Source organism: Chanos chanos, chromosome 11 (assembly GCF_902362185.1).
Source record: "Chanos chanos chromosome 11, fChaCha1.1, whole genome shotgun sequence".
Lineage (NCBI taxonomy): Eukaryota > Metazoa > Chordata > Actinopteri > Gonorynchiformes > Chanidae > Chanos > Chanos chanos.
Genome location: NC_044505.1, coordinates 19,392,374 through 19,415,883, shown reverse-complemented (window position 1 = coordinate 19,415,883; position 23,510 = coordinate 19,392,374). Strand labels below are relative to the sequence as shown.

Sequence of the window (23,510 nt, the reverse complement as noted above, 5' to 3'; positions counted from 1 at the left end):
CTAACCTTTATACCACAGCTGCCCTTAAAGTAATATCACAATAATATTGGACACTGGTGAGTTTACTAACCAGTAACCTTAACATGCATGAAAATTATAAAATTACATTTAATTAAAGCAAAATAATGTAAAAATAAAAACCCAACTAATTTACAATTAATCAGAGTCTGTTAATATTTCCATGTAAACCAGTAATAATTTCAAAAAAGAACCTTAATGTTCATACGATTGAGGTTATGCAGTTACCTAGCTTGATTATGTGATGTGGTCTCCATTTTCTTACAGGTTTTCATGTAACACTAGTGAAAATCTGTGAGAAACATACCTGTCAAATGACTCAGAGCGGAGCACTGCTTGTAACCTGTAATTTATTCGATTGTCCCATTAATTGCAGTCGTGACTCATCATGTGAGAATGCTCCCCAAATAATGACGTTTACATATAGACCTGCCTCTAAGAGATTTCGCAAGACTGATTGGAAGATGGAACGTTTTAACTTATTTTGTAAGTTGAACCAGAGGGTGATTATTATTAGGTTGGGTACACACAATGATGGTAACATGAGAACGTAACTATTTACACACAAGTGCGCGGGGCATGCTGGGGAGAGTCCCCAGCGCCGTTACAGTATACAAAGATTAACTTTGAAACTTTGAGTATAGACATAAATGTGCTACTTCTTAATAATTACTTACTTTCATTAAGCTTAACCGACAAATTATTTACTCAAACTCAGTTGTGCAACGGTGATACGTGGGATGGCATAGCCTACTCTCTTCTGTTATGCCGTACCTTTTCATTGTTGGCTTACAATAGTGACTGCGCCATGGTAACTGGTTTATATATGTATTTCGTTGCATCATATTAGCACATCCTCACATATTTTCAATTTGTGACAACAGTATCAACATGCTCTGATTCATACACCCTTTATTGTTTCATTATCACATTGTCTTTGAGATCGACTGACAGAACCCCACCTGTTACCACACCCGACAACGTCAAATTTCACCTTTAATAAAAGTTGATTTGAAATTTAGACCTGTTAGTTACTGAATTCTTCCTTCGCGACGAACGCGACGAAGGTACTTTGCAAGAACGAGATAAAGATTTTGGATTACATGGTTATGACTACGAAAAAGGAGAGAAGGTAAATTTTTAGAACAGCTTTTCAAACAATAAATATTTTTTTTTTATTATATTTAGCATTTAGATATTTTCATGATTTTTAACCATCACAGGACAGAGAATATATTGCACCATAAGCTAATCTATTATTCTATTCAACTATATATATATCGACAGTGAACAGATGAAGATGATGTTCTATGTCATCGCACTTTTAATTATTTTAATTATACTTACATTAGTATAGAAGACATAAAGCATTATGAACAACTTTCCCATTAAAGTAGCCTAAGTCAATCCTTTAACCTTTGCATCAGCTCTGACTAATTTTACTGAATTCTTTCACGATATGGCAAAGCCATGTCCTTTATCTTTTGAGTTAAGTAGCGCTGTGAGTTAAATGCGTATCATCCAGTTGTAATAATTTCACTCAGTTTGTTTAACCTAGGTGCCCTCTAGTGACTTCAGGAATCCATGCAGAACTTGGGCGCAAAATAAGAACAAGAAAACAAGAACAACCGCCTATTAATTTGATACAGTACTATCGTCAATGAATTCGACATTATACTATTAAACTAAGACCCCGATTCAATATTAAAGCAACACACATTAACTAATAACCAACGCATTTTAGTAATATGTTTTAAGTAAAATGATGATACATATTAATACAGCAGATTGCGAACATACTTAACTCACTAACATTTAGAATCTGAAATCGTGACTTTACTAACTCAATTTACGAACGTTGCGGTTACTTATTGTGCTCCATCCAGCCTGTAAACGTTTTAACTCTACCCATGTTATCACATGGTGGCAGTCGCTATGACTGGATGGAAAATACGTGACCGAACGCCATACCGCTATCATACTGGTAAGAACTTCAAGAAATTACATCTCTAAGGACAAATTTAACAATAAAGAAACAGGCAAGCAAGAAAAGAAACACGGATTCTGTGGGACTAGCCTACTGATGGCACTACGGTGACAGTTGAGATTAATTGTATTTCAGCCTAAAGTTAGTGAGCCAGTAGGCTGTATCCCAGATGTGCAGTCGATGTTAAATGCGCTGTACCTCGTACAACAGTTTATTTTTCTATGGACATTTTTCATTTTTACGTCCAACATCAATTACACACAATTCAATACAATGCAACCCACGTTGCTATATTTTACAACGTACAAAGTAGGTGTTGGTCTTTTGTTCACCTAGTGTATTTTTAGTTGGTTGTTCATTTGTTTTGTGGGAAAAAAAATGTTTCATTTTGACGTTGTTATATGTCCTAACCGTTAAATGTCAAACACCATCTAGTCACTATCACAAGTAAGATTGATGCGAAAACTAACACTTCACAACCACCCGTTTGAAACGTTCAACAAAATTAATAAGATCGTGTTTTTGTTTGTTTGTTTGTTTGTTTTTTACTGAGGCAAGATAAAAAGAAATAGCTAGTCAAAGCTAGCGCAGCAAAGCTGGCAACATCTTGGTAGACAAGCATTTCAGACTTTTGTCAGCAAACAAAAAAGGACACACTTGCTGCCAGAGCGCCACAAACAATGCTACATATTCGCACAAAATATTCCAGTTTGCAGAGACTGCTGAGATCGGGCCACAGCAATTCTCACATAGCAGCAAAGTGAATCACCTGACCTGTTTATCTAGATATTTACGTATTTACGTTAATGGTGATGATCAGGATCATTTTGATATCACAAATCAAGATTAACTTGATTCTACTTGGAGGGCTGATCCAGGATGGATTTAGAAAGGCGAAAGACTCTACAACCAAGGAAAGTATAACAAACTGAGAGGGCATGTTTAGGAAAAAGTTCTGTGTATCTCCAGTACAGGTCAGTTATAAACATGGCCTGTATCCAAAAAAGACACTACGTAGCTCCTTTGCCATATTTCAACCACTTGAAGGAAGGTGGACTTGGGTTTTTAATGATGATGTTATGCAAACAATTAAATGATGCAAAATGTTAAATTTTGTTATGCAGACAAGTATGAACATTTTCCTGCAACTGCCAAAAGAGCAGCCATTGTTTCACTTGGTTACCCTTAGTTCACTTGTGTAATAAACTTGACAAACTGTTGTAAGTGACCAGAGGATGCAAAATAGAAGCTTAGTCAAAGCAGTAAAATCTTGATGCAGTTCCCTTAGTGTTGTGATTCTTGTTTGAAATAATATCTTTTTTGATCACTAACTGAAAAATAGACGAAAAAATCAACTGCAACCTTCTTAAAAACATTTTAGAGATCAAAAGAAATCCATAATGAATCTAGTTTTAGGCTCAGGTAATAAAAATGACCTAAATTTATCTGAAAATCTTTTAATACCATTAAAACTGTGCATGAAGCTTTGACAGAAGTCCCTCTGATGTAAAAGAAGCACATGCAAATTTAAAAGAGCATCTTCCTTTAAAGAAGCACATGCAAATTTAAAAGAGCATCTTCCTTTAAACGTATCTGTCTTTCCACATATTTTCATGTTGCTGTGGTCACAGGCGACCTCTTGGGAAGTACACTGGAGCACCATCATGGAGTCAAAGTGGACTCCTCACTATGTGTATGTAAAACACTATTTTTGTTGATGAAATGTAATAGCTTTATTCTCTTTATTCACATGTACATTTACATTTATTCATTTAGCAGAAGCTTTTATCTAATGTGACCTCCAAGGCAGAATACAAACAAAACATTCACATCCAGCAGGTCCAATAAGACAGTTTCCCCAGCTTACACAACTTCATTAAATTATTGAGTTGTAACTTATCAAATAAATTACCCACTTAGGAAATTTCATATCAATCAATATCGGTTCCTGATGTTGCTAATATGGCAAGATAGCAGTAATGTTGAAGACTCAAATAATGCTACATGTAAATGATGCAGTAAAAAAGTCACATTACAATTTCATAAATTCTTCAAACATATTGAATTTTTTTGACGCCATTTTTTTCCCCTCACTGCAGTGTTGCTCTACTGCACGACAATGACGGCTGCACAGTCATCATCCACTTTGTCCTCAAACACTTCCCCAGAAGAACCCATAACTACTGCACGAACACAAACAGTCACGACTATTCCAACAACAACTGCATCAACCTCTACTACACGCCAAACGAGTACCCTTCCAGAAACTACAACAGTGCAACCTACAACAACTGCACTAACCTCAACTACAGAGCCAGCTACTACAGCTCCGACTACAACGCCCTTCCCCAGCACAACAACAACCACGGTAACACAAACAACTACACCCCTGCCTACAACAACTGCATCTTCAACAACAACATCCTTACCAACAACAACTAGTCCAACAACAACATTCAACCCAACTACCACTCCTGTTCCAACAACAACTTCACCACAAACAACAACAACTCCCATCACAACATCTACTCCAACAACAACTGCATCAACCTCTACTACACCCCAAACGAGTACCCTTCCAGAAACTACAACAGTGCAACCTACAACAACTGCACTAACCTCAACTACAGAGCCAGCTACTACAGAGCCAGCTACTACAGCTCCGACTACAACGCCCTTCCCCAGCACAACAACAACTACTTCAGCAACAACCACGGTAGCACAAACAACTACACCACTGCCTACAACAACTGCATCTTCAACAACAACATCCTTACCAACAACAACCAGTCCAACAACAACATTCAACCCAACTACCACTCCAGTTCCAACAACAACTTCACCACAAACAACAACCACTTCTCCATCCACAACTTTGAGCCCCACAACAACTCCCATCACAACATCTACTCCAACAACAACTGCATCAACCTCTACTACACCCCAAACGAGTACCCTTCCAGAAACTACAACAGTGCAACCTACAACAACTGCACTAACCTCAACTACAGAGCCAGCTACTACAGCTCCGACTACAACGCCCTTCCCCAGCACAACAACAACTACTTCAGCAACAACCACGGTAGCACAAACAACTACACCACTGCCTACAACAACTGCATCTTCAACAACAACATCCTTACCAACAACAACCAGTCCAACAACAACATTCAACCCAACTACCACTCCAGTTCCAACAACAACTTCACCACAAACAACAACCACTTCTCCATCCACAACTTTGAGCCCCACAACAACTCCCATCACAACATCTACTCCAACAACAACTGCATCAACCTCTACTACACCCCAAACGAGTACCCTTCCAGAAACTACAACAGTGCAACCTACAACAACTGCACTAACCTCAACTACAGAAGCAGCTACTACAGCTCCGACTACAACGCCCTTCCCCAGCACAACAACAACTACTTCAGCAACAACCACGGCAGCACAAACAACTACACCACTGCCTACAACAACTGCATCTTCAACAACAACATCCTTACCAACAACAACTAGTCCAACAACAACATTCAACCCAACTACCACTCCAGTTCCAACAACAACTTCACCACAAACAACAACCACTTCTCCATCCACAACTTTGAGCCCCACAACAACTCCCATCACAACATCTACTCCAACAACAACTGCATCAACCTCTACTACACCCCAAACGAGTACCCTTCCAGAAACTACAACAGTGCAACCTACAACAACTGCACTAACCTCAACTACAGAGCCAGCTACTACAGCTCCGACTACAACGCCCTTCCCCAGCACAACAACAACTACTTCAGCAACAACCACGGTAGCACAAACAACTACACCACTGCCTACAACAACTGCATCTTCAACAACAACATCCTTACCAACAACAACCAGTCCAACAACAACATTCAACCCAACTACCACTCCAGTTCCAACAACAACTTCACCACAAACAACAACCACTTCTCCATCCACAACTTTGAGCCCCACAACAACTCCCATCACAACATCTACTCCAACAACAACTGCATCAACCTCTACTACACCCCAAACGAGTACCCTTCCAGAAACTACAACAGTGCAACCTACAACAACTGCACTAACCTCAACTACAGAAGCAGCTACTACAGCTCCGACTACAACGCCCTTCCCCAGCACAACAACAACTACTTCAGCAACAACCACGGCAGCACAAACAACTACACCACTGCCTACAACAACTGCATCTTCAACAACAACATCCTTACCAACAACAACCAGTCCAACAACAACATTCAACCCAACTACCACTCCAGTTCCAACAACAACTTCACCACAAACAACAACCACTTCTCCATCCACAACTTTGAGCCCCACAACAACTCCCATCACAACATCTACTCCAACAACAACTGCATCAACCTCTACTACGCCCCAAACGAGTACCCTTCCAGAAACTACAACAGTGCAACCTACAACAACTGCATTAACCTCAACTACAGAGCCAGCTACTACGGCTCCGACTACAACGCCCTTCCCCAGCACAACAACAACTACTTCAGCAACAACCACGGTAGCACAAACAACTACACCACTGCCTACAACAACTGCATCTTCAACAACAACATCCTTACCAACAACAACCAGTCCAACAACAACATTCAACCCAACTACCACTCCAGTTCCAACAACAACTTCACCACAAACAACAACCACTTCTCCATCCACAACTTTGAGCCCCACAACAACTCCCATCACAACATATACTCCAACAACAACTGCATCAACCTCTACTACACCCCAAACGAGTACCCTTCCAGAAACTACAACAGAGCAACCTACAACAACTGCACTAACCTCAACTACAGAGCCAACTACTACAGCTCCGACTACAACGCCTTTCCCCAGCACAACAACAACTACTTCAGCAACAACCACGGTAGCACAAACAACTACACCACTGCCTACAACAACTGCATCTTCAACAACAACATCCTTACCAACAACAACTAGTCCAACAACAACATTCAACCCAACTACCACTCCAGTTCCAACAACAACTTCGCCACAAACAACAACCACTTCTCCATCCACAACTTTGAGCCCCACAACAACTCCCATCACAACATCTACTCCAACAACAACTGCATCAACCTCTACTACACCCCAAACGAGTACCCTTCCAGAAACTACAACAGTGCAACCTACAACAACTGCACTAACCTCAGCTACAGAGCCAGCTACTACAGCTCCGACTACAACGCCCTTCCCCAGCACAACAACAACTACTTCAGCAACAACCACGGTAGCACAAACAACTACACCACTGCCTACAACAACTGCATCTTCAACAACAACATCCTTACCAACAACAACCAGTCCAACAACAACATTCAACCCAACTACCACTCCAGTTCCAACAACAACTTCACCACAAACAACAACCACTTCTCCATCCACAACTTTGAGCCCCACAACAACTCCCATCACAACATCTACTCCAACAACAACTGCATCAACCTCTACTACACCCCAAACGAGTACCCTTCCAGAAACTACAACAGTGCAACCTACAACAACTGCACTAACCTCAACTACAGAGCCAGCTACTACAGCTCCGACTACAACGCCCTTCCCCAGCACAACAACAACTACTTCAGCAACAACCACGGTAGCACAAACAACTACACCACTGCCTACAACAACTGCATCTTCAACAACAACATCCTTACCAACAACAACCAGTCCAACAACAACATTCAACCCAACTACCACTCCAGTTCCAACAACAACTTCACCACAAACAACAACCACTTCTCCATCCACAACTTTGAGCCCCACAACAACTCCCATCACAACATCTACTCCAACAACAACTGCATCAACCTCTACTACACCCCAAACGAGTGCCCCTCCAGAAACTACAACAGTGCAACCTACAACAACTGCACTAACCTCAACTACAGAGCCAGCTACTACAGCTCCGACTACAACGCCCTTCCCCAGCACAACAACAACTACTTCAGCAACAACCACGGTAGCACAAACAACTACACCACTGCCTACAACAACTGCAACTTCAACAACAACATCCTTACCAACAACAACTAGTCCAACAACAACATTCAACCCAACTACCACTCCAGTTCCAACAACAACTTCACCACAAACAACAACCACTTCTCCATCCACAACTTTGAGCCCCACAACAACTCCCATCACAACATCTACTCCAACAACAACTGCATCAACCTCTACTACACCCCAAACGAGTACCCTTCCAGAAACTACAACAGTGCAACCTACAACAACTGCACTAACCTCAACTACAGAAGCAGCTACTACAGCTCCGACTACAACGCCCTTCCCCAGCACAACAACAACTACTTCAGCAACAACCACGGCAGCACAAACAACTACACCACTGCCTACAACAACTGCATCTTCAACAACAACATCCTTACCAACAACAACCAGTCCAACAAAAACATTCAACCCAACTACCACTCCAGTTCCAACAACAACTTCACCACAAACAACAACCACTTCTCCATCCACAACTTTGAGCCCCACAACAACTCCCATCACAACATCTACTCCAACAACAACTGCATCAACCTCTACTACGCCCCAAACGAGTACCCTTCCAGAAACTACAACAGTGCAACCTACAACAACTGCATTAACCTCAACTACAGAGCCAGCTACTACGGCTCCGACTACAACGCCCTTCCCCAGCACAACAACAACTACTTCAGCAACAACCACGGTAGCACAAGCAACTACACCACTACCTGCAACAACTGCATCTTCAACAACAACATCCTTACCAACAACAACTAGTCCAACAACAACATTCAACCCAACTACCACTCCAGTTCCAACAACAACTTCGCCACAAGCAACTACCACTTCTCCATCCACAACTTTGAGCCCTACAACAACTCCCATCACAACATCTACTCCAACAACAACTGCATCAACCTCTACTACACCCCAAACGAGTACCCTTCCAGAAACTACAACAGTGCAACCTACAACAACTGCACTAACCTCAACTACAGAGCCAGCTACTACAGCTCCGACTACAACGCCCTTCCCCAGCACAACAACAACTACTTCAGCAACAACCACGGTCGCACAAACAACTACACCACTGCCTACAACAACTGCATCTTCAACAACAACATCCTTACCAACAACAACCAGTCCAACAACAACATTCAACCCAACTACCACTCCAGTTCCAACAACAACTTCACCACAAACACCAACCACTTCTCCATCCACAACTTTGAGCCCCACAACAACTCCCATCACAACATCTACTCCAACAACAACTGCATCAACCTCTACTACACCCCAAACGAGTACCCTTCCAGAAACCACAACAGTGCAACCTACAACAACTGCACTAACCTCAACTACAGAGCCAGCTACTACTGCTCCGACTACAACGCCCTTCCCCAGCACAACAACAACTACTTCAGCAACAACCACGGCAGCACAAACAACTACACCACTGCCTACAACAACTGCATCTTCAACAACAACATCCTTACCAACAACAACCAGTCCAACAACAACATTCAACCCAACTACCACTCCAGTTCCAACAACAACTTCACCACAAACAACAACCACTTCTCCATCCACAACTTTGAGCCCCACAACAACTCCCATCACAACATCTACTCCAACAACAACTGCATCAACCTCTACTACACCCCAAACGAGTACCCTTCCAGAAACTACAACAGTGCAACCTACAACAACTGCACTAACCTCAACTACAGAGCCAGCTACTACTGCTCCGACTACAACGCCCTTCCCCAGCACAACAACAACTACTTCAGCAACAACCACGGTAGCACAAACAACTACACCACTGCCTACAACAACTGCATCTTCAACAACAACATCCTTACCAACAACAACCAGTCCAACAACAACATTCAACCCAACTACCACTCCAGTTCCAACAACAACTTCACCACAAACAACAACCACTTCTCCATCCACAACTTTGAGCCCCACAACAACTCCCATCACAACATCTACTCCAACAACAACTGCATCAACCTCTACTACACCCCAAACGAGTGCCCCTCCAGAAACTACAACAGTGCAACCTACAACAACTGCACTAACCTCAACTACAGAGCCAGCTACTACAGCTCCGACTACAACGCCCTTCCCCAGCACAACAACAACTACTTCACCAACAACCACGGCAGCACAAACAACTACACCACTGCCTACAACAACTGCATCTTCAACAATAACATCCTTACCAACAACAACCAGTCCAACAACAACATTCAACCCAACTACCACTCCAGTTCCAACAACAACTTCACCACAAACAACAACCACTTCTCCATCCACAACTTTGAGCCCCACAACAACTCCCATCACAACATCTACTCCAACAACAACTGCATCAACCTCTACTACACCCCAAACGAGTGCCTCTCCAGAAACTACAACAGTGCAACCTACAACAACTGCACTAACCTCAACTACAGAGCCAGCTACTACAGCTCTGACTACAACGCCCTTCCCCAGCACAACAACAACTACTTCAGCAACAACCACGGCAGCACAAACAACTACACCACTGCCTACAACAACTGCATCTTCAACAACAACATCCTTACCAACAACAACCAGTCCAACAACAACATTCAACCCAACTACCACTCCAGTTCCAACAACAACTTCACCACAAACAACAACCACTTCTCCATCCACAACTTTGAGCCCCACAACAACTCCCATCACAACATCTACTCCAACAACAACTGTATCAACCTCTACTACACCCCAAACGAGTACCCTTCCAGAAACTACAACAGTGCAACCTACAACAACTGCACTAACCTCAACTACAGAAGCAGCTACTACAGCTCCGACTACAACGCCCTTCCCCAGCACAACAACAACTACTTCAGCAACAACCACGGCAGCACAAACAACTACACCACTGCCTACAACAACTGCATCTTCAACAACAACATCCTTACCAACAACAACCAGTCCAACAACAACATTCAACCCAACTACCACTCCAGTTCCAACAACAACTTCACCACAAACAACAACCACTTCTCCATCCACAACTTTGAGCCCCACAACAACTCCCATCACAACATCTACTCCAACAACAACTGCATCAACCTCTACTACGCCCCAAACGAGTACCCTTCCAGAAACTACAACAGTGCAACCTACAACAACTGCATTAACCTCAACTACAGAGCCAGCTACTACGGCTCCGACTACAACGCCCTTCCCCAGCACAACAACAACTACTTCAGCAACAACCACGGTAGCACAAGCAACTACACCACTACCTGCAACAACTGCATCTTCAACAACAACATCCTTACCAACAACAACTAGTCCAACAACAACATTCAACCCAACTACCACTCCAGTTCCAACAACAACTTCGCCACAAGCAACTACCACTTCTCCATCCACAACTTTGAGCCCTACAACAACTCCCATCACAACATCTACTCCAACAACAACTGCATCAACCTCTACTACACCCCAAACGAGTACCCTTCCAGAAACTACAACAGTGCAACCTACAACAACTGCACTAACCTCAGCTACAGAGCCAGCTACTACAGCTCCGACTACAACGCCCTTCCCCAGCACAACAACAACTACTTCAGCAACAACCACGGTCGCACAAACAACTACACCACTGCCTACAACAACTGCATCTTCAACAACAACATCCTTACCAACAACAACTAGTCCAACAACAACATTCAACCCAACTACCACTCCAGTTCCAACAACAACTTCGCCACAAGCAACTACCACTTCTCCATCCACAACTTTGAGCCCTACAACAACTCCCATCACAACATCTACTCCAACAACAACTGCATCAACCTCTACTACACCCCAAACGAGTACCCTTCCAGAAACTACAACAGTGCAACCTACAACAACTGCACTAACCTCAACTACAGAGCCAGCTACTACAGCTCCGACTACAACGCCCTTCCCCAGCACAACAACAACTACTTCAGCAACAACCACGGTAGCACAAACAACTACACCACTGCCTACAACAACTGCATCTTCAACAACAACATCCTTACCAACAACAACCAGTCCAACAACAACATTCAACCCAACTACCACTCCAGTTCCAACAACAACTTCACCACAAACACCAACCACTTCTCCATCCACAACTTTGAGCCCCACAACAACTCCCATCACAACATCTACTCCAACAACAACTGCATCAACCTCTACTACACCCCAAACGAGTACCCTTCCAGAAACCACAACTGTGCAACCTACAACAACTGCACTAACCTCAACTACAGAGCCAGCTACTACTGCTCCGACTACAACGCCCTTCCCCAGCACAACAACAACTACTTCAGCAACAACCACGGCAGCACAAACAACTACACCACTGCCTACAACAACTGCATCTTCAACAACAACATCCTTACCAACAACAACCAGTCCAACAACAACATTCAACCCAACTACCACTCCAGTTCCAACAACAACTTCACCACAAACAACAACCACTTCTCCATCCACAACTTTGAGCCCCACAACAACTCCCATCACAACATCTACTCCAACAACAACTGCATCAACCTCTACTACACCCCAAACGAGTACCCTTCCAGAAACTACAACAGTGCAACCTACAACAACTGCACTAACCTCAATTACAGACCCAGCTACTACAGCTCCGACTACAACGCCCTTCCCCAGCACAACAACAACTACTTCAGCAACAACCACGGCAGCACAAACAACTACACCACTGCCTACAACAACTGCATCTTCAACAACAACATCCTTACCAACAACAACCAGTCCAACAACAACATTCAACCCAACTACCACTCCAGTTCCAACAACAACTTCACCACAAACAACAACCACTTCTCCATCCACAACTTTGAGCCCCACAACAACTCCCATCACAACATCTACTCCAACAACAACTGCATCAACCTCTACTACACCCCAAACGAGTACCCTTCCAGAAACTACAACAGTGCAACCTACAACAACTGCACTAACCTCAACTACAGAGCCAGCTACTACAGCTCCGACTACAACGCCCTTCCCCAGCACAACAACAACTACTTCAGCAACAACCACGGTAGCACAAGCAACTACACCACTACCCGCGACAACTGCATCTTCAACAACAACATCCCTACCAACAACAACTAGTCCAACAACAACATTCAACCCAACTACCACTCCAGTTCCAACAACAACTTCGCCACAAACAACAACCACTTCTCCATCCACAACTTTGAGCCCTACAACAACTCCCATCACAACATCTACTCCAACAACAACTGCATCAACCTCTACTACACCCCAAACGAGTACCCTTCCAGAAACTACAACAGTGCAACCTACAACAACTGCACTAACCTCAACTACAGAGCCAGCTACTACAGCTCCGACTACAACGCCCTTCCCCAGCACAACAACAACTACTTCAGCAACAACCACGGTCGCACAAACAACTACACCACTGCCTACAACAACTGCATCTTCAACAACAACATCCTTACCAACAACAACCAGTCCAACAACAACATTCAACCCAACTACCACTCCAGTTCCAACAACAACTTCACCACAAACACCAACCACTTCTCCATCCACGACTTTGAGCCCCACAACAACTCCCATCACAACATCTACTCCAACAACAACTGCATCAACCTCTACTACACCCCAAACGAATACCCTTCCAGAAACCACAACAGTGCAACCTACAACAACTGCACTAACCTCAACTACAGAGCCAGCTACTACAGCTCCGACTACAACGCCCTTCCCCAGCACAACAACAACTACTTCAGCAACAACCACGGCAGCACAAACAACTACACCACTGCCTACAACAACTGCATCTTCAACAACAACATCCTTACCAACAACAACCAGTCCAACAACAACATTCAACCCAACTACCACTCCAGTTCCAACAACAACTTCACCACAAACAACAACCACTTCTCCATCCACAACTTTGAGCCCCACAACAACTCCCATCACAACATCTACTCCAACAACAACTGCATCAACCTCTACTACACCCCAAACGAGTACCCTTCCAGAAACTACAACAGTGCAACCTACAACAACTGCACTAACCTCAACTACAGAGCCAGCTACTACAGCTCCGACTACAACGCCCTTCCCCAGCACAACAACAACTACTTCAGCAACAACCACGGCAGCACAAACAACTACACCACTGCCTACAACAACTGCATCTTCAACAACAACATCCTTACCAACAACAACCAGTCCAACAACAACATTCAACCCAACTACCACTCCAGTTCCAACAACAACTTCACCACAAACGTCAACCACTTCTCCATCCACAACTTTGAGCCCCACAACAACTCCCATCACAACATCTACTCCAACAACAACTGCATCAACCTCTACTACACCCCAAACGAGTACCCTTCCAGAAACTACAACAGTGCAACCTACAACAACTGCACTAACCTCAACTACAGAGCCAGCTACTACTGCTCCGACTACAACGCCCTTCCCCAGCACAACAACAACTACTTCAGCAACAACCACGGTAGCACAAGCAACTACACCACTACCTGCAACAACTGCATCTTCAACAACAACATCCTTACCAACAACAACTAGTCCAACAACAACATTCAACCCAACTACCACTCCAGTTCCAACAACAACTTCGCCACAAACAACTGCCACTTCTCCATCCACAACTTTGAGCCCTACAACAACTCCCATCACAACATCTACTTCAACAACAACTGCATCAACCTCTACTACACCCCAAACGAGTACCCTTCCAGAAACTACAACAGTGCAACCTACAACAACTACACTAACCTCAACTACAGAGCCAGCTACTACAGCTCCGACTACAACGCCCTTCCCCAGCACAACAACAACTACTTCAGCAACAACCACGGTCGCACAAACAACTACACCACTGCCTACAACAACTGCATCTTCAACAACAACATCCTTACCAACAACAACCAGTCCAACAACAACATTCAACCCAACTACCACTCCAGTTCCAACAACAACTTCACCACAAACAACAACCACTTCTCCATCCACAACTTTGAGCCCCACAACAACTCCCATCACAACATCTACTCCAACAACAACTGCATCAACCTCTACTACACCCCAAACGAGTGCCCTTCCAGAAACTACAACAGTGCAACCTACAACAACTGCACTAACCTCAACTACAGAGCCAGCTACTACAGCTCCGACTACAACGCCCTTCCCCAGCACAACAACAACTACTTCAGCAACAACCACGGCAGCACAAACAACTACACCACTGCCTACAACAACTGCATCTTCCACAACAACATCCTTACCAACAACAACCAGTCCAACAACAACATTCAACCCAACTACCACTCCAGTTCCAACAACAACTTCACCACAAACAACAACCACTTCTCCATCCACAACTTTGAGCCCCACAACAACTCCCATCACAACATATACTCCAACAACAACTGCATCAACCTCTACTACACCCCAAACGAGTACCCTTCCAGAAACTACAACAGTGCAACCTACAACAACTGCACTAACCTCAACTACAGAGCCAGCTACTACAGCTCCGACTACAACGCCCTTCCCCAGCACAACAACAACTACTTCAGCAACAACCACGGTAGCACAAACAACTACACCACTACCTGCAACAACTGCATCTTCAACAACAACATCCTTACCAACAACAACCAGTCCAACAACAACATTCAACCCAACTACCACTCCAGTCCCAACAACAACTTCACCACAAACAACAACCACTTCTCCATCCACAACTTTGAGCCCCACAACAACTCCCATCACAACATCTACTCCAACAACTGCATCAACCTCTACTACACCCCAAACGAGTACCCTTCCAGAAACTACAACAGTGCAACCTACAACAACTGCACTAACCTCAACTACAGAGCCAGCTACTACAGCTCCGACTACAACGCCCTTCCCCAGCACAACAACAACTACTTCAGCAACAACCACGGTAGCACAAACAACTACACCACTACCTGCAACAACTGCATCTTCAACAACAACATCCTTACCAACAACAACCAGTCCAACAACAACATTCAACCCAACTACCACTCCAGTCCCAACAACAACTTCACCACAAACAACAACCACTTCTCCATCCACAACTTTGAGCCCCACAACAACTCCCATCACAACATCTACTCCAACAACTGCATCAACCTCTACTACACCCCAAACGAGTACCCTTCCAGAAACTACAACAGTGCAACCTACAACAACTGCACTAACCTCAACTACAGAGCCAGCTACTACGGCTCCGACTACGACGCCCTTCCCCAGCACAACAACAACTACTTCAGCAACAACCACGGTAGCACAAACAACTACACCACTGCCTACAACAACTGCATCTTCAACAACAACATCCTTACCAACAACAACTAGTCCAACAACAACATTCAACACAACTACCACTCCAGTTCCAACAACAACTTCACAACAAACAACAACCACTTCTCCATCCACAACTTTGAGCCCCACAACAACTCCCATCACAACATCTACTCCAACAACAACTGCATCAACCTCTACTACACCCCAAACGAGTACCCTTCCAGAAACTACAACAGTGCAACCTACAACAACTGCACTAACCTCAACTACAGAGCCAGCTACTACACCTCCGACTACGACGCCCTTCCCCAGCACAACAACAACTACTTCAGCAACAACCACGGTAGCACAAGCAACTACACCACTGCCTACAACAACTGCATCTTCAACAACAACATCCTTACCAACAACAACTAGTCCAACAACAACATTCAACCCAACTACCACTCCAGTTCCAACAACAACTTCACCACAAACAACAACCACTTCTCCATCCACAACTTTGAGCCCCACAACAACTCCCATCACAACATCTACTCCAACAACAACTGCATCAACCTCTACTACACCCCAAACGAGTACCCTTCCAGAAACTACAACAGTGCAACCTACAACAACTGCACTAACCTCAACTACAGAGCCAGCTACTACACCTCCGACTACGACGCCCTTCCCCAGCACAACAACAACTACTTCAGCAACAACCACGGTAGCACAAGCAACTACACCACTGCCTACAACAACTGCATCTTCAACAACAACATCCTTACCAACAACAACTAGTCCAACAACAACATTCAACCCAACTACCACTCCAGTTCCAACAACAACTTCACCACAAACAACAACCACTTCTCCATCCACAACTTTGAGCCCCACAACAACTCCCATCACAACATCTACTCCAACAACAACTGCATCAACCTCTACTACACCCCAAACGAGTACCCTTCCAGAAACTACAACAGTGCAACCTACAACAACTGCACTAACCTCAACTACAGAGCCAGCTACTACTGCTCCGACTACGACGCCCTTCCCCAGCACAACAACAACTACTTCAGCAACAACCACGGTAGCACAAGCAACTACACCACTACCTGCAACAACTGCATCTTCAACAACAACATCCTTACCAACAACAACTAGTCCAACAACAACATTCAACCCAACTACCACTCCAGTTCCAACAACAACTTCACCACAAACAACAACCACTTCTCCATCCACAACTTTGAGCCCCACAACAACTCCCATCACAACATCTACTCCAACAACAACTGCATCAACCTCTACTACACCCCAAACGAGTACCCTTCCAGAAACTACAACAGTGCAACCTACAACAACTGCACTAACCTCAACTACAGAGCCAGCTACTACGGCTCCGACTACGACGCCCTTCCCCAGCACAACAACAACTACTTCAGCAACAACCACGGTCGCACAAACAACTACACCACTGCCTACAACAACTGCATCTTCAACAACAACATCCTTACCAACAACAACCAGTCCAACAACAACATTCAACCCAACTACCACTCCAGTTCCAACAACAACTTCACCACAAACGTCAACCACTTCTCCATCCTCAACTCTGAGCCCCACAACAACTCCCATCACAACATCTACTCCAACAACAACTGCATCAACCTCTACTACACCCCAAACGAGCACCCTTCCAGAAACTACAACAGTGCAACCTACAACAACTGCACTAACCTCAACTACAGAGCCCTTCCCCAGCACAACAACTACTTCAGCAACAACCATGGTAGCACAAACAACTACACCACTGCCTACAACAACTGCATCTTCAACAACAACATCCTTCTTAACAACTACTCGTCCAACTACAACCTTCAGCCTAGCTACAACTCCTGTTCCAACAACTGCACTAATATCAACTACGGAGTCTCCAACAGCAACAGCTCTGACTACAACGCCTTACCCCAGTACAATAAGAACCACTTCAGCAACAACTACAGTGGTACAAACAACTACAGCACTACCTTCAACAACTGTATCTTCAACATCATCATCCTTCTCAACTTCTACTAGTCCAACTACAACATTCAACCCAACTACCACTCCTAGTCCAACAATAACTTCATCACCAACAACTGTGACTTCAACTGAAACATCCACCCCTCAAGAGACTACAACAACCGTCAAACCTACAGCAACTTTTGTAACTCCAACTATCGAATCACAAACTACAAATCAAAACAGTATACTTCACCCCGCTACAACATCTACTACTAAAACTACAAATAAAATTGCACAAACAACTACGGCACTAAATACAACAACTGTATCTTCAACAACGACATCCTCACCAACAACTCATTTAACTACAAACTTCAATCTAGCTACAGCTACAACAACCACTTCCATCATTACATCTACTCCTACAACAAGAACAACTGCATCAATCATTACTGCAGCTGAAACAACTACTCCTCAGAAAATTGTAACAGTGCAACAACTAAGAACAGATACTCCGATTCCAACTACAGAGTCAAGAACTAGAACACACTACCCCAATACAACACCAGCCAGTACAGCTACAACTACAGTAGCAGAAACAGCTACATCATTACCTATAACAACTGCAATTTCAACAACAACATCCTTGAGTCCAACAGCTTCGAGTCCAATTGCAACCCCCAGCCCAACTGCAACTCCTCATCCAATGAGAACTGCAGTTCCCAAATCCATGTGCGTCTCTAATAACCTCATTAAATTAACAATTTTTTTAATTAAAATGGAAAAACAACAGTGCAAAACTGAATAACAGCTCTGTTTACAGTTCTATGTCTGCGGTGGTCACCAGCCGGCTGCTTTTCAACGCCTCCTCACCTGTGCCAAGTGAGAGCGTGGTGCTCCAGGCTACCTCAACTCTGCTGGACTCTCGACTCTCCAGCCTCAATGGGACCGTGAGAGTGCTGAATGTCACCTACCTGAGTAAGTCTTGCTCTCCCATTCCACGCACCTCATTAGCCCGCTCACGCCATGTGGTCCCTGGGAGAACTGTCTCTTGTTGAGCCAACCATATAAAGACAACATTCCTTTGCTCCACAGAACTGTCAGACACCTCCTACGCCGTCACCTTCACATTCGCCATCAGCAACCTGAGCGTGCCCGCCAGCCCCGATCTGAGGAACGACACCTACCCCCAAATACAAAGCTCCATCAACAACGCGGTGAGTCCACTTTGCCACCTCTTATGAGGCAGCCCAGAGTCAAGTCTGTTTCTGCCAGCCCCAGTTTGACTAAGCTCTTCCCTTTTCCCATGCAGCTCAACCTTCTGCTGAACGAGCCCGACCAGCCAGCGTTTGAGCCGCAGAGCCTTAACTTCACGTAAGTGCATGGAGAGCGCCGTATTTGTAGTGAGATGCAGTGTTGCCACTGCCATTTTTACATGCTTGTCCTCAGCTTCTTCATCTGAAGAAGTGCTTCTTGGATGAACCTGGGTTGGTATCTTAAAGGATGGCTTCTTTTGCAGGAGTGCTGCAGCCCAGATTGAGGGGAGCATGGAGTATGTTTTCCAAGAGCAGGATGCCAAACAACCCGTCAGCTTCTTGAATGAACTTAGGAGAATCAGTAAGTTGCTCTTGACATTGGCCCATCATGTTGGCGTGCTGCTTATTCCTCGCTCAGCCCCTCAAAGCGTTTGCTGGGCCTTGAACGCTCAGGTCACAAGGGATACCTTCTCTTGGGCTGCTAGGACACTTCATCCCAGTCACCAAGCTGTAATTTTTTGTGCTTGCAGGTCAGACGGCAACCACCTTTGCTCCCGTCACCACCACCTCAGGTCCCGCAGTCATGTACGTGTGTAAAGAGCTTCATTCATTGGCCTGTTTTTGAAAAGAGGAAGAAAAATAAAGAAGGAGAGAAATTGCTCTGCCTTGCAATGCAACTGAAAAATGGCTCTGTTTACAGATCGACGTCTGCGGTGGTCACCAGCCGGCTGCTTTTCAACGCCTCCTCACCTGTGCCAAGCGAGAGCGTGGTGCTCCAGGCTACCTCAACTCTGCTGGACTCTCGACTCTCCAGCCTCAATGGGACCGTGAGAGTGCTGAATGTCACCTACCTGAGTAAGTCTTGCTCTCCCATTCCACACACCTCATTGGCCCGCTCACGCCATGTGGTCCCTGGGAGAATTGTCTCTTGTTGAGCCAACCATTTAAAGACAACATTCCTTTGCTCCACAGAACTGTCAGACACCTCCTACGCCGTCACCTTCACATTCGCCATCAGCAACCTGAGCGTGCCCGCCAGCCCCGATCTGAGGAACGACACCTACCCCCAAATACAAAGCTCCATCAACAACGCGGTGAGTCCACTTTGCCACCTCTAATGAGGCAGCCCAGAGTCAAGTCTGTTTCTGCCAGCCCCAGTTTGACTAAGCTCTTCCCTTTTCCCATGCAGCTCAACCTTCTGCTGAACGAGCCCGACCAGCCAGCGTTTGAGCCGCAGAGCTCTAACTTCACGTAAGTGCATGGGGAGCGCCGTATTTGTAGTGAGATGCAGTGTTGCCACTGCCATTTTTACATGCTTGTCCTCAGCTTCTTCATCTGAAGAAGTGCTTCTTGGATGGATCTGAGTTGGTATCTGAAAGGATGGCTTCTTTTGCAGGAGTGCTGCAGCCCAGATTGAGGGGAGCATGGAGTATGTTTTCCAAGAGCAGGATGCCAAACAACCCGTCAGCTTCTTGAATGAACTTAGGAGAATCAGTAAGTTGCTCTTGACATTGGCCCATCATGTTGGCGTGCTGCTTATTCCTCGCTCAGCCCCTCAAAGCGTTTGCTGGGCCTTGAACGCTCAGGTCACAAGGGATACCTTCTCTTGGGCTGCTAGGACACTTCATCCCAGTCACCAAGCTGTAATTTTTTGTGCTTGCAGGTCAGACGGCAACCACCTTTGCTCCCGTCACCACCACCTCAGGTCCCGCAGTCATGTACGTGTGTAAAGAGCTTCATTCATTGGCCTGTTTTTCAAATGAGGAAGAAAAGTAAAGAAGGAAAGAAATTGCTCTGCCTTGCAATGCAACTGAAAAATGGCTCTGTTTACAGATCGACGTCTGCGGTGGTCACCAGCCGGCTGCTTTTCAACGCCTCCTCACCTGTGCCAAGCGAGAGCGTGGTGCTCCAGGCTACCTCAACTCTGCTGGACTCTCGACTCTCCAGCCTCAATGGGACCGTGAGAGTGCTGAATGTCACCTACCTGAGTAAGTCTTGCTCTCCCATTCCACGCACCTCATTGGCCCGCTCACGCCATGTGGTCCCTGGGAGAATTGTCTCTTGTTGAGCCAACCATTTAAAGACAACATTCCTTTGCTCCACAGAACTGTCAGACACCTCCTACGCCGTCACCTTCACATTCGCCATCAGCAACCTGAGCGTGCCCGCCAGCCCCGATCTGAGGAACGACACCTACCCCCAAATACAAAGCTCCATCAACAACGCGGTGAGTCCACTTTGCCACCTCTTATGAGGCAGCCCAGAGTCAAGTCTGTTTCTGCCAGCCCCAGTTTGACTAAGCTCTTCCCTTTTCCCATGCAGCTCAACCTTCTGCTGAACGAGCCCGACCAGCCAGCGTTTGAGCCGCAGAGCTCTAACTTCACGTAAGTGCATGGGGAGCGCCGTATTTGTAGTGAGATGCAGTGTTGCCACTGCCATTTTTACATGCTTGTCCTCAGCTTCTTCATCTGAAGAAGTGCTTCTTGGATGGACCTGGGTTGGTATCTTAAAGGATGGCTTCTTTTGCAGGAGTGCTGCAGCCCAGATTGAGGGGAGCATGGAGTATGTTTCTCAAGAGCAGGATGCCAAACAACCCGTCAGCTTCTTGAATGAACTTAGGAGAATCAGTAAGTTGCTCTTGACGTTGGCCCATCATGTTGGCGTGCTGCTTATTCCTCGCTCAGCCCCTCAAAGCGTTTGCTGGGCCTTGAACGCTCAGGTCACAAGGGATACCTTCTCTTGGGCTGCTAGGACACTTCATCCCAGTCACCAAGCTGTAATTTTTTGTGCTTGCAGGTCAGACGGCAACCACCTTTGCTCCCGTCACCACCACCTCAGGTCCCGCAGTCATGTACGTGTGTAAAGAGCTTCATTCATTGGCCTGTTTTTGAAAAGAGGAAGAAAAATAAAGAAGGAGAGAAATTGCTCTGCCTTGCAATGCAACTGAAAAATGGCTCTGTTTACAGATCGACGTCTGCGGTGGTCACCAGCCGGCTGCTTTTCAACGCCTCCTCACCTGTGCCAAGCGAGAGCGTGGTGCTCCAGGCTACCTCAACTCTGCTGGACTCTCGACTCTCCAGCCTCAATGGGACCGTGAGAGTGCTGAATGTCACCTACCTGAGTAAGTCTTGCTCTCCCATTCCACGCACCTCATTGGCCCGCTCACGCCATGTGGTCCCCTGGGAGAACTGTCTCTTGTTGAGCCAACCATTTAAAGACAACATTCCTTTGCTCCACAGAACTGTCAGACACCTCCTACGCCGTCACCTTCACATTCGCCATCAGCAACCTGAGCGTGCCCGCCAGCCCCGATCTGAGGAACGACACCTACCCCCAAATACAAAGCTCCATCAACAACGCGGTGAGTCCACTTTGCCACCTCTAATGAGGCAGCCCAGAGTCAAGTCTGTTTCTGCCAGCCCCAGTTTGACTAAGCTCTTCCCTTTTCCCATGCAGCTCAACCTTCTGCTGAACGAGCCCGACCAGCCAGCGTTTGAGCTGCAGAGCTCTAACTTCACGTAAGTGCATGGGGAGCGCCGTATTTGTAGTGAGATGCAGTGTTGCCACTGCCATTTTTACATGCTTGTCCTCAGCTTCTCCATCTGAAGAAGTGCTTCTTGGATGGACCTGGGTTGGTATCTTAAAGGATGGCTTCTTTTGCAGGAGTGCTGCAGCCCAGATTGAGGGGAGCATGGAGTATGTTTTCCAAGAGCAGGATGCCAAACAACCCGTCAGCTTCTTGAATGAACTTAGGAGAATCAGTAAGTTGCTCTTGACATTGGCCCATCATGTTGGCGTGCTGCTTATTCCTC

General features: G+C 45.4%; 2 protein-coding genes across 2 annotated transcripts in view; both read left to right on the top strand.

The window, feature by feature from the left end:
- The window catches only part of LOC115823791 (mucin-2-like), a gene marked incomplete at its 3' end in the record, with an annotated part of 31,977 nt that extends 24,175 nt beyond the window's left edge, over window positions 1–7,802 (top strand). The window contains exons 17-19 of the mRNA XM_030787817.1: window positions 4,105–4,282; window positions 4,917–7,152; window positions 7,207–7,802. Of these exons, the coding sequence (XP_030643677.1) occupies window positions 4,105–4,282; window positions 4,917–7,152; window positions 7,207–7,802 (3,010 nt within the window). The remainder of the gene's footprint in view (window positions 1–4,104; window positions 4,283–4,916; window positions 7,153–7,206) is intronic.
- A 1,797-nt stretch (window positions 7,803–9,599) lies between these two features.
- LOC115823790 (hepatitis A virus cellular receptor 1-like) lies at window positions 9,600–18,514 on the top strand (the record flags this gene model as incomplete). The annotated part of the gene is made up of 4 exons (XM_030787816.1): window positions 9,600–9,714; window positions 10,513–11,016; window positions 11,443–11,567; window positions 18,320–18,514. Coding segments are annotated over 4 exons (939 nt in total), but the record flags the coding sequence as incomplete, so codon positions are not given.
- Between the last annotated feature and the right edge of the window lie 4,996 nt (window positions 18,515–23,510).